The sequence below is a fragment of the Cyrtonyx montezumae genome, unplaced genomic scaffold, assembly GCF_038088225.1.
Source record: "Cyrtonyx montezumae isolate F1298 unplaced genomic scaffold, pur_monq_1.0 scaffold_19, whole genome shotgun sequence".
In the NCBI taxonomy this organism is placed as follows: Eukaryota; Metazoa; Chordata; class Aves; order Galliformes; family Odontophoridae; genus Cyrtonyx; species Cyrtonyx montezumae.
In genome coordinates, this window is record NW_027071925.1 from 6,562,447 (window position 1) to 6,575,453 (window position 13,007).

At 42.1% G+C, this 13,007-nt stretch overlaps 1 protein-coding gene across 2 annotated transcripts in view; it reads right to left on the reverse strand.

Moving 5' to 3' along the window:
• Positions 1-1,128: 1,128 nt before the first annotated feature.
• CEP112 (centrosomal protein 112) overlaps positions 1,129-13,007 on the reverse strand; it is a 135,941-nt gene continuing 124,062 nt past the window's right edge. The window contains exons 24-26 of one of the 2 annotated variants that reach the window (XM_065735410.1): positions 4,464-4,565; positions 2,643-2,707; positions 1,129-1,523 (exon numbers count right to left, since the gene is read on the reverse strand). In XM_065735410.1, the coding sequence (XP_065591482.1) occupies positions 1,520-1,523; positions 2,643-2,707; positions 4,464-4,565 (171 nt within the window). In that variant the 3' untranslated portion in view covers positions 1,129-1,519. Of the gene's footprint in view, positions 1,524-2,638; positions 2,708-4,463; positions 4,566-13,007 lie in introns of those variants that run through there. The other variant, XM_065735409.1, reaches the window with a different exon arrangement.

Below are 13,007 nucleotides of genomic sequence, written 5' to 3' on the forward strand. Positions count from 1 at the left end.
ACGTTCCTAGACTTCAACCCTCACGTGTTACAAAGTGATTGCAGAACTATTAACTGCAAACGAACCCCAACCAATACTAAATTTAGTTCTTATGGGTTTTATAAGCACCTTCACAATGCCCCTCACACTGTACATTGTTTGGGAGAGTTTCTTAGAGTTCTGAAACTCCCAGATTGACCGAGACCTACTTTTCTGAAACACCTTTTTGATCATTAATGTCAAATTCTACCCAAAAGGAGGAGATTCAGGCCTGAATTCAGCTGGCCGCGTAGGGAAGGGCATTCTGTGTCACCTCAAGGATGTGCCCCACTTCCAAAAAACCCCACAGCCCTGGTTATCATGCAGAATCACCAGCACAACATCAGACAAACCCACGTTACCCCGTGCATGACAAGGGCCATACCTCCATCCCAACCCGTTGGTTGGCACGGCCGCCACGCACCTCCCTGAGCAAACACATTGCATTTTACTGCTCACAATTCACCATATGCATCCTAACAAATTCCTGCTCCTGATGCACACCGTGTCTCCCCCCAGGCAAGGCTTGGTGGCACCTGCCGCAGCTCTTCCTTGCTTATCAGAGCCACGACAACCTCTTATCTATAATTGGAAGAATCACTTGTTGATTCAAGGATGGTGAAAACCCAACCCAAGCTGGGCCAACACAGTGTGGCACTGGGCAGAGCCGGGCACTCATCCTGCTGGGAGCTCCGAGCAGGGGATGGCCTCTCCTCATGGATCTGGGGCCTGAGGGGATCAGTGCTCATGGATGTGGGGCTGGAGGGGCTCAGAGCACAGCTGGGTCCTGGTGGGACAGCTGCCTCCTGCTGCAGCCCAGGCCATGCAGATCCACACTGCCCTCGGCACACGGCAGCCAATGTCACAGCTGGACTTCAGGGAGGGGAATTTCTGTGCCCCTCACTCAGGCCATGCACTGTGCTGTGATGGTGGCTGCATTTATCCCTCTGTTTTTTCTATTCTTTGTTGAAATACAGCAGAGAAGATAGGTTTTTTCGCAATTAAAAAAAGCCATACAAAATTCTAACATGCACCGTGGCTAATTCAGGTGAGTGAGGTGCCCAAGGGGGACAATAATGGCAAAACAAAATAGTGCAAAATAAGATTTTAATCTTATGTAAACATGTGGACACAAAACAATGTCAAAATATGTTAAAATGTTTTGGGTAGAAAATGGGATTTTTTTTTCATGTATAAAAGTGAATGGCATGAGTAACAAAATGTTATTAGAGGAAACTTCCTCTTGGTAAGTGAACAGAGTCTATGTGGTATACTGGAAGCATAAGTCTGTTGTAAGATGATGATAAAAAAGTAATGGAAGGAAGGTACAACTAAAATAAAATCTGGCACGAGCAATGGATATGTTTTCACGAATTTCATTGCATTTTGTGTGCTAAGAAAACAGTCACTGATCTTTGCATTTTAATTGACAAGAGCCAAATCTTCAAACCTATTGAAAGCAGTCCATTTGGCGATCAGAGAAATCCAACAGCTCCAGCAGCTACCTGAAAATTAAGAGACTCTCATTAGTTATATCTTACTACAGAATGCAACAGACTGCAATGGGGCCCTGTCACAGCAGCCCGGGTACAGATGTGACTGTATCTGCAGCCACAGGCACAGGCAGGTTGAAGTCAACCCTCAATGAACACTGACCATTGTCACCAGTGAGCATGGTCAGGTAAAACAAAATGCAGTGTGAACACAGAGTTGGGAAAAAATCTGACCAGGTGGAAAACTTCATCATTTTACCTGTCTGCTCTCCCGACTGTGAAGACACGAACTCAGAAACGTTGGAGACAAAATGTGTCTGACTGTGGTGCTTCTGCTCCTACTGGGGAAAGCCCAGAGACTGCATCACAGCTTTGCATTTACCTAACAAAGTTACCTATGCTAGATTGGTTACCAAAAATTAATGACATTTTCAGCTTCCAATTAGCTGTAGCAAACGCTTGTTAATAAAGAATTTTAAATTAGCATTTTCAGGCAGCTTCCACGCTGCTAACATTTTTACAAACACTTAAATAGCTCACTGATTTTTACACTATTTTTTCAAGCATGCATTTTTATTTGCAGAAATCCTCATGTGAGATATGAAAGTATCATCAAAGCGCATAAATACAAAAAGATGGAGTGACTTTACGAGGAAGTTCCCTTTCACTCACCTATCCATGTGAATCACTTACACTAAAGGCACGGCAAGTCATTTTTATTGCTGCAGCACTTGCCATAATTTATATTGGAGGGTGTAAACGTTTGAGAAAAGCCCAGGCTCATGAAGATCCGGTACTTTGAAGATGTGATCTGTAATATTATGCATTGCATCATTGTTTTCTATCTTAAAAGGAGGTGGCATCACCGCAGAGCTGCAGCTGTGCACTGAGCCACTGTCTCATCATGAACTCGGAGGCAAAGCCCAGACTTGCAGTGCACCTGCACGTTCTCTAATCTTGCTCTAATAGTACTGACTAAGCACTGGGAAAATTCTCAGGCCCTTGTTTACTGAAAATAAGGATCTTTTAAAACTGCAACCATATTTGTGTGCTTTAATTAAGCTGTAAAACTTCAATAACTGGGATCCACAGGTGTGAAATGGTGCAAATCAATTGAAGAAAACCCCTTACCTCCTGGTGCGGTAGGTGTTCAGCTCTTCCTGCTGGACAGAGATTACTTCCTTCATAATATTTACCTGCAAAATACATCCCATGTGAAAATGCTGTAAGAAATTCTAATAAATAAATTTACACTCATTTCATAAATGCATTTTTCTTGTCTATCCTGCCTAAATAAAATGCAATAATGCTTTAGCTGCATACTAGAATTAATGATAATGCTTGACAGCAGATTGTCAGGATCCCCTGGCCTGAATTTCTCCAGCACACCACTTGCTGCTTGCTAGCCACTTTAAGAATAGAGTCAAAACAGTTTTTACATTCAGCTTGTGGCAGCATGTGGACTGTGCAAGGGGTCAGGAGCTCCAGCTGTACCTTCAGTGCCTGTACAAAACCTGTGTTCTGATCCCCACATTTCTGTTCTTGTGATGAGGATACTCACCTGCTCTTGAAGGGCATGAAAATGAATGTTTATTAGTACAGCAGCCACTTTTGGAGAACTCGCCAAGAGCTGATGATTATTTTTAGTGGTATTTATTGAAAACTTTGCCCAAGCACACAGTACTTTCCTTCTGTTTATTTTTATCACTGCTCAGTGCTTTTACCAAGCCCGTCCTCTTCATCCTCCTCCAACAATAAATAATCCTGACAGGTGCAGAGATTCTGCTGCCCTTCCTGTCTGATGTTTTGAAACAGGAATTCCAACAATTTTCAAAGACCAGGACACCTGTGCTTCAGAAAGGAGCTCTGCTTACTGAGTGCCCTGTGGCTGCAGTGCACCAATGGCAGTACAGCCAGCAGCTATGTATTCCTGGGATAACACCCAGTTTTGAGTGTGTGCAGTTACTTTTACTCTTTTGAAATGTGCTGGTGCTTACAAGAGTCCTGCAGATGGTTATCAGATTTTATTTTAGTATTATTAATTTTTAACTCATGAAAAGGTGTAGTATTCTTGCATTAGTTGCAGTGCAATTCTTCCTGCCAGGCAGTGCTAATACTCAACCACACTTTAAAACTAGCTTTTTACAATCAAGTGTAAATCAATTTCCCCAGTTAATCCTTAACTCTTTATTTCCCATAAATATTTCAATGAGAAAGAGCATCACTTCGATTAGGAATCCCTTGACATATAAGCAGTGTCTATAAATGATAGTATGAAAGTTGTGTCAATAGCGACACATAGGAATTTGAAACTTTCCCCTATGGCCATTTCCTACTTCTGTAAAATGCAAATTTTGCCATGGGAAGTGTCTCATGTTTGGAAAAGATGTAATATAAAAACCCTTCTACACTGTACAGAAAAAAAGAAAAAAAAAAAAAGGAAGAAAGGAAAGAAGGAAGGGAAAAAAAATAAGTTCAGTAAACCAAATACATTAAATTACCAGCCACTGCCATAGACTGCATAAGGAGGAGTTCAGGCAATGACAGTAACGTATGAGGAACATTCTTCCAGCTTCCAGACTTCCTTGTAAACTCAATACCAGAAATACAATAAGTTAATCAGTAGTTCCTTATTTACAATGATATTCTGATATTTCTATTAACCAGTTTTATGTCTATTTCATATCAATAATATGATGAGCTAGTGTTTTGCAGTATTTAAGACAAAGCATTACAGAAGTGAAGCAAACTATGGCATCTAAAAATACAGTGATAACTTTCAAGGTGAAGAAAGTGGAGGACATGACTGAGAAGCATGGCAATGCTGCCATAACCTGGTTTTGAAACTTATTCATTATGTTAGCCAAATTATAGATGGCCATTATTTCTTGTCTAGATGAGATTGATTTTATCCAGCCCCCCCAGAACTGAAGATAAATAATGAAAATTTACCTGAGATACTAAAAACTCTATCCTTGCTTCAAAATCCTGTCTCGAAGATGCTGGTATCAGACCTTTGAGTTTAATTTCATATTCTTGTTGTAATTGGGCAATCTGTATAGGAACAGGAAAATATATAAATAAGGCTACTCTGGAGGTTAGAGAGTAATGTGGGGTTTTTTTTGTTTGTTTTTTTTTTTTTGCTTCTTTTGCCCCATCTGGAGTCTAAGTAAACTAGGAATTGTTATATCAATGGACAGGTAAGAAGAAAGATCAGCAAAGACCTGCAAGGTGCAGAAAATGTATAAAAGAGGAAGAAAGGAAGAAGAAAACATGAAAAGGAAACAGTTAAGGAAAGGAAATAGTAATACAATTGTCAGGCTATGGTCAGAAGGAGTACTAATACTACTAAATCTATCTCAACAGGGATATGGGCAAGTGGCTTAATGGCCTGCTAATACCAGTGTAAATATTTCAAAACTTGCTTTAAAGTTATTACAGACAAAATCCACAAAGTGCTCTTTGCCCCTTTTCACAGCTCATGGTTCAGTTATGCTTCATCAACTAATTTAAAAGAGTTTATCTAGCAGTTTTTTTAACTTTTTTTTTTTTTTTTAACTTTAATGGATGACTGGATAAGGCCACCTGACAAGAAGAGTTGGCCCATTTCTCATAGAACAGTAACATTATCATTTGTACAATTAACTTTCTCCCCATGATGTCGACATTGTTGCATTCAGAAGTCAACTATCAACTGGATAAGCACATAGAATCACACAGGTTGGAAAAGACATTCAAGATCATCAAGTCCAACCTCAACCTAACCATGCTACCCTAACAACCCACTGCTAAATCATGTCCCTGAGCACCACATCCGGATGGTTTCTAAACACGTTAGAAAGCTGCAAGGAAATAACTGACAAAAATGTTAGCGTGCTTCACTGTACAGTTATTAGATGACATCCAGTAGGTTGCAGCAACTTAGACATGTTGGGAGACCAGATGTTCACAAAAAAAATCATCACTTCTACAGTAGGATGTTCTCGTCCATAACCTTACCCAACAGATGTTGAGTACAGCATGAAGTGGTGTTACGAGGGGACAGATCAACTGGAAGGGCTGTGCTTTGCAGCCCCGGGTGTACCTGGATCTGCTGGATCTTCACAAACAAGTCCTGGGAGTCTCACCCAGCTTTGCCCACCAAGTCTCCCAGGACCACTGCACACTTTATTACTTTGCTGAATCAGGGCCTCACATCTGTACTTGAGTTCCAATAGGATTAACTGCATAATTCAAATTAAGCAAGTACTTCGGTGTTTTTTTGGATTAGCAGCTGAATATGTGAATAAAGGATAAAAGGGATTCAATATCAGATTAATTTAGGAAATATTTTTAAACTTCCAAATTGATTCTAATTCTATTTTAGCCCAAATTTCCTTAGCTTGCCATTGGAAGTCGAAGCTTCGGCCCGCGAGCAGCACACGTGCTTGCACACGTGGTGACCGAACACAAGCTCAGGGAATGATGTGCCAACTATCACCTTGTGCAAAATGCAGAGCATGCCAAACTATGCATTATGCATTAGTACAATTATCAATATAAAAGGAATAAAACAATCTGATGAAACTGTAGGAAAATTTTGTCTGTGAGTCATGGCCAACATGCAGAAATCTCCAAATCTCTATGCAAATAGGCAATTAGAGGCTTTCCTTGTGTGAACTGCAAGTGATGCCACTATGCAAATATAAAGAAATAACAGGAAAGAGATCTGTAAGACAGGAAACCTTGTCTGAACTCTGCTTGCTTATAAACCAGTGATCAAAATTTATGTTTCTTAAAGTTACGCCGATAAACTTGTGCTATTCGTTCTGTAAGGGCTCACAGAGTTGTGCATAGGTGCTCTGCCAGCATAAATATTTCCCGAGCCAACTGCTCATTTGGGTGGGGACCTTGATACAGTCACACTTGCACCAGAGCTCTGTGCAGAGCACTGAGGATGTGAGGAGCTGAGCCTGGGCTCCAGCACAGCTCCCAGCTGGGACTCCCAGCAGCTTCCCTGGGTGTAAGCACACAGCAGGAGCCCGTACTGTAATTCTTTGGAAAGTCAAGAAAATGCCATTCTAAATAGACACGAGAAAAAGCTAAATACATTTCTGTGAGTGAAATAATAATGAGCTAATTGTGCAACTTGCAACCAGGCCGCTGTTTTTAATAGTTTAATCTGCAAGTGTTCTCTTAAAGACGTGCTTTCACAATGCTCTTTAACATTTGCTATAAACTCTGCAAAGCACCCAGGGGATTGCTCCCTTCTGATGAAGGTGTTTTTTGGAAAGTCAGGAAGAAACACTTATGGTGCTTTAGAGTACAGCTACGAAGCCTGGGTCTCCTGGAACGGGAGAAAGAAAATGAGAAACAAGTCCTGGTAGCAGAAAGATCGCTTGGAGTTGATTTCTTATTATTTCAGGGAGAAGATGAACACTTTTCTTGCAGTGAAAGCTGTTCTTCGGGATAAAGCTGCATTTAGTTTGTTTGTGAAGACAAAAGATGTTGCTTTCAACTGTGCTCACTCTCAATTGCATCACAGTAAGGTGAAAATAAGACCTCAGCTGTTTCCTGCCACATTATGATAAAGAACATGCTGAGATTTTGGGCTGAAGTTATTATCAAGGTTTATTGGCCCTAGAGGTGAAAATAGTGCATGGCAAAAATCCCAATCACTTCTTCTAACTGAAAAATGACACACGGTGGGCTAATATACGCTAATTTTAATGAAGGAAGGTTTTTCTTTTTTAACATTGATTTCTGACCCGATGAAAGCAATGTTTTCAGGCATTCTGTGTGTGCCTGCGTGAGCCTTAAAGGCTTTTTTGTGCTTTTATAGCCTCGAGCTGCAGCCCTGGGATCCTCGAGCACTGTGTCTCCTCTTGCACACTCGAGAGATGTTTAAAATTGCAATTCTTCAGCCCTCGGGAGGGTCTTATCTGCTGCATGAGGACAGCTCTATTTCAGTTACTGTTGGGTTCGCTTTTATTCACTCCTGAGGAAGCTGTAAGTTCATTTTGGTGAGCTGATTCAATCCACCAACCCCCAGGAAGGTTTTATGGCTTTTAATAAGAAGCTGCCATGCTGCTCGTTGTTTATTCAGGTTGGTGGCTAGGATATGAGGTTTAAGGTTTTATCATCAATCATCTCTGGTGTCGGGAGAAACAACCAAAAGCTGAAGTTGCCAGAAAGAGGTAACCTATGGTCAGTCACCACACGTTAGATTCAAGATGAGGCAATTGTGACCTGGTCAAACTGTAGCCACTCTCCTCCTATGGAAAAGCAATATCCTAAGCACAACCAGGAGAAATGCAATAGATTTCGGATGACCAGATGTATTTCAGCCCATGTACTCAGAACAGCCTTTAAAGCAGAGGATGTTCTGCCTCTCTTCTATGCTTTGCTGTACAGCCACAACCCCCCTGTATCTTAGGCAGGTTGCTCAGAGCCAGCTCTTCCTTTCTCCTTTGAGAGGTCTACAATGCTGAGCTTGCCTTCCACTGGCCCTGGGGCCTCTAGATAGTGCAACATCCCCTTCTCAAACCATTAAAGAAAAAAACAAAAACACTGCAATCTTCTCCAGATCTCCCAATTGTAATTACTTGATTCAAACCAGAGGAGCATAAGGAAAATGCTAATGAAACACTGAAGTACACACTGCCAAAGCAAATGAGGGGACCAGAGATGAGCTGTTCATGTTCCTTAAAAAGAATATCTTGTCTTGAAGGGCATGAAGTCAACACTGAGTTTATGTCAGATAAGAATCGAAAGGCGGTTCACTTAACTCAGGTTTTGTGGTTTTTTACTATCTCAGCTCCTGCCTGTTTGTAACATTTGTGAAGGATAATCATTCCACGTGTGCCAGGAAATACTAGGATAGTGACCAAATAATTAGGATCATGTAATGATTATCAAATTTTCTCCACATTTCAGGGGAGTAAGATGAGATAAGTTATTTCCTGTCTCTCTCAAGTTACTCAAACAATGATATGCGGCTTAAAAAGATGTTATAACACTGCTTAAAAGACAAGTCTCTTTACAAAGTTTGTGCATCTGTTCAACAGTACAAATCTCTGTGAGAAGAAATGAAAGATGTGTTGTAATAAATCTGAAGGCAAGTTAGGGTACCAACAAGGTAAAAATAACTCCTTCAGCCTTAGGCAAACCATTTCATCTCAGACTGAAGTCTCAGCCTTCTAAACGAGGATAATAATAATATTGCGTAGGTCAGCTTCATTCAGGTGATGTGAAGATGGCTGAAGTAATTTTCTGAAAGCACTCTGAAGAGGCCAAGAGAAGGACAAATTACTGCGATGCCATCCCAATTAAACACACATGCACACACAAAGCCAAACAACCCAGAGAATATCAAAGTTAACAATTAATCACAGCTTGGTTCTCTTCTCCCTGATTGCAGCGACTCCTCCGCTTCTCAGCCCTCCCAAACCCTCTGTTAATAAAGCTCTAATCCCACAGAAGTGCTGAGAACCTACGTGGGCACCTTCCTCCATCAGCCCCCTGGGGAGAGCTGACCCAGCTCTACATCCAAGGAACCAAACTGACCAAAACCCGCAGCTTCCCGAGGGCTCGGATCTCCCATGGTGCTCTTGTAAAAGATTAATTACAATTGGAAATCTTTTCAAACTTTTTTTTATCAATTTATCTCTCTTTTTATTTTTTCTTCCAATAAAGAACAAGCCCACACCATTCACAATGGCAGACAAATGAGAAAATGCGCTGCTTTTCTGTCTGCATCCCCTCTTACTTCAGGCACAAGAATGTCTTACTGAGAAATGCCTCTTGAAATACAGTTCCTACGGATTTAAGGAAATATTATGCAATCTGATACAAATCTTCTCGAGTTCTTCAGGAAAGTAATGAATGCCATAAATTGCATGAACACGGCACGGCTGCGAACTGAGTGTGATCAGCAGAGCCAGTTATTCCATCAAGTGCACACCAAGTTGCTTTCCACTGAGAAAAAGTAGTGCTGGAGAACCTACTCTGTTCTGACAGCCCTAATAAAGCATAAAAGCATCGGTGGCATGGCTGTCCTCTTTGTTTTTTCAGTTTTTAGCTGGTAAACTATCGCAGCGTCCAAGATAGGTTTGCCCTGATGTGTTGCTGAGCTGCACGCTGAGCTTTCTGCTCTCAGTCAGCTCCTTCCAACCTGCACCCAAGAGGCCTTGCACTTTGGTGGTTTGTATTTCGATATCTTTCTTTTCTTGCCCAAGATCTCCCACCTGGAAAACGCTCTGTTTGTAGTTAAGCAACACAAGTCCATATGATTCATAACTGCAGAGGAAGGGAAGTCAGGCAAAACTTTAAAAAAATCCAGTGGGCTGCATATGGCAAGAATAGCATTCTTGGGATTACATGAGCTGGAGAGGAATAAAAGCTTTCACTGTCAACACCATGGAACAACCAGGAATGCTGTGGCTAGAAAATTCACTCTGTTCTCTCAGCCACCCCCTCTTAAGGGCTCCTCTATTGTTTCTGTTGGGATTTGGAGGATCCTTGACCCTTCTTCCCCCCTTGCTGATGACTCATCCAGATGCCACCCTTGTCCCTGAGCAATGTTTGCTTCGGCCTCTGCCAGCACCACTCTTTTACAGCAGGGATGCTCCACTCCATGGGGCAAAGGGAGCTCAGCTGCCAACATTGACTTGCTCCATAAGAACAGAAAGCTAAACCAGCCCAGGAAACAACGCTGGGCCAAGGCTGAAGACACATGGTATTCATTTATGGCTCTGTCGAGGGCAGGGAATTTCTAACATGCTATCAAGATAATTAAGTCTGAAATAAAGCTGTAAGCATCTTTGACACCACCATGGGAAAGTATTTATGTATCTCATACATTCCAGTATGTGTTACCTTCCACATAATCCCTTCCACCCTGGGGTGGTTCAGCAAGTCAAAGGTTCAGGGTCTGCTATGCAGAGGTGCCAAGCACTCCCCAATGACAGCAAGGGCTGACAGAGCACAGCAGCAGGCAGGATGAAGCTTAGCAATTTTCACACTGTCTGTGTGAACAAACAAATCTTTGTAGATAATAATCAGAAGCTACTTTTAGTATCACCATTTCCTCTCTGTCAAGAACAGGAATGTAACCAGCATCTCAATTGGAAAACAAGCTGCTAGATTAATGGCCAGAAAGGGTCCATAAACTTTGAGCATGGCTGGTGTGGGAGACAACCAGGGCTCTACATCTCTGATGTACATTTAAAGCCAGGATTGGTGCTGATTCAATTGCAAAGAAAACAATAATTTAAAATGTAGATGATGATAAAGATCTGTATAAAACTAGATTTTTTCTGTCCTTTTTAGCTCCATGCAGGCACCTCACTGGCCACTGCTGTCACCCAGCTGGTTCTTCCATGCAGTGCTATTTCCCCGCATTAAACTCCATGACAAAGAGCTAGAAAACTGACATTTTAAAAACCTCTCTAATTCCTGCATGCTGGCATATGCTTCTATTCTTGTTTGTTAAAAATTCTCTTCCTAAGTCCAGTTGTTTGTTCCCTACTTTCTGTTTCACTCCCTTTCTCCAACTGGCCACTTCAGTCCAGTAATTCATCTAGTCCTATGTAGTAGGTATACCTTTGTGTATTTTCCAGTTGTGTCTGATGACCAAAGCTCACATTTGATCACTGACTTCTATGCAAACATCATCACTGTCTTCCTCTCTTTCCTTTGACAGCCCCACAGTTGGTGAGAGCCTTCTCTCCCACAGTTCCTGCCATACGGAGCTCCTGGTAACTTTCAACTCCAGTGACTTCCAGCTCCTTTCAAATCCCACCTGAAAATCTGCTTTTCTGTGCCTGAATCTCAGTTTCTTCCTCCTTCTGCTATTCTGATACCTCATGTTTACAATATAATTTACCATATTCTGTGTAATTCTGCATTCCTTTCATAGTACGTAGTTAAAATGCTGACAGAACCCACAAAATACAACAAATGCAAAGTTCTGATTTATTATAACCGTCTCAGTCATAAATTGGGGGGCTCTACTGTATCAAAGTGATTAATGAGTGCATCAGTGGAACTGCACGTATGGTAGGCATGAGCCAAGACAAAAATGGTAGAATCTGGCTCCATGTCATGACAGCACTAATTTTATCATGCTCCAGTCAATACTGCCATGCAGCTACAGGCACACCTATCTCTGTGAAAGGTCTCTGACAAAGTTATAGCCAGAATCAGCCTCAATCTTCTCCAACAAACTCTCAGGATGTCCCCAGATAAGAAAGAAAACGTAAGAACTGGATGTTAGTCTGCATATGCCAAGCAGACTCACTGGCAGCTCTCACTTAGGATTATTCACTGTTTGTACATGGCCCTCCAGCACCTTCTTTTCAATGACATTTTTATAAACTTCAAATTTGTCCACCAGAAATAGCCAGAAATAAAATCTCCTGTTGTGCTGGGTGCAGGCACTGAATCAGCAGGTCTCCAGTGCCAGCCTGCACAGCCACAGTTCGGTATTGCTCCCTCTGAAGGCACGGTGCTAGCTCCTTTTGGATTCCCACTTTCCTCCCACTGCACCCCAGTGGCAGACGAGGGCTCCCCACTGCAGACTGCAGGTGTGGTTAGCATCATTCAGAACTTCTGAAGATTCCCATTTCTGTGGGAGCACAATTAGGAAAAATTTGGAAGCGTTTTAGTGCTGTGGGTTGAAGCAACCAGAGCAATTGGCAGAATTTCATCACTACTTCCTGTGTGTGCTTACTGTCCATTTCTCAGTTTCCAGAGCTCAGCAGCTCTGAGAAAGACATGCTGTCTAAATCCTCTTCACCTGCAGTTCAGCCAAAAAGCAACACTTTCCTTTGGAATACCCAATCCATGTTGGTTGCAAAAGACTTTTGGATCATCAATCCAACCATCCACCAAACCTTCAGCTTATTAACCTTATCTGAGATGATTCCAGCTGGTTCTGACAAAGACATCCCTTTGAGAATTATGAAATTCAAGGACCAAGTTTTACTCCCCAGAACTGGAGACACAGCCTGGCCCCTGCAATCACCCGAGGCACCGGAGCTGCAAGTCCCTTTGGGCCAGGGAAGAGGCTGCCTTGGAAGCAGACTTCCTGCAGCATTCACCATGGCCAGAGGGGAGGAAGTTCCACTGCTTCCATGTCACTTTTCCAGCACATACATCGAGCTTTGGCAAGGCTGTGGGAGCAGCCGTGGTGGAGCTGTAAAGGCAGGCCCAGACAATGGAAGCAGGGGCAAAGACTTCCTGTGAATTCATCTCACTGCATTTAAAACTCTGTGATGTCTTCAAAACCAACCTGAAAAGAAATATGGATGAAAAGCCCTGAACAAAAAGGATATTACTCAAGTCTTCCAGCCTTCGTTGCGCTAAGAACCATTTGGGACCCACACCCTGGACGTAGGCATATCTTGCTCATCACTGTATCACTGTTTCTTTACTCATAGCTCCTCAAATTTGCAGACAATAGCACAATTCCCATCAAAGATAAGGTGTGGCAAATGTTAGAAGTTCCCTGTGCTA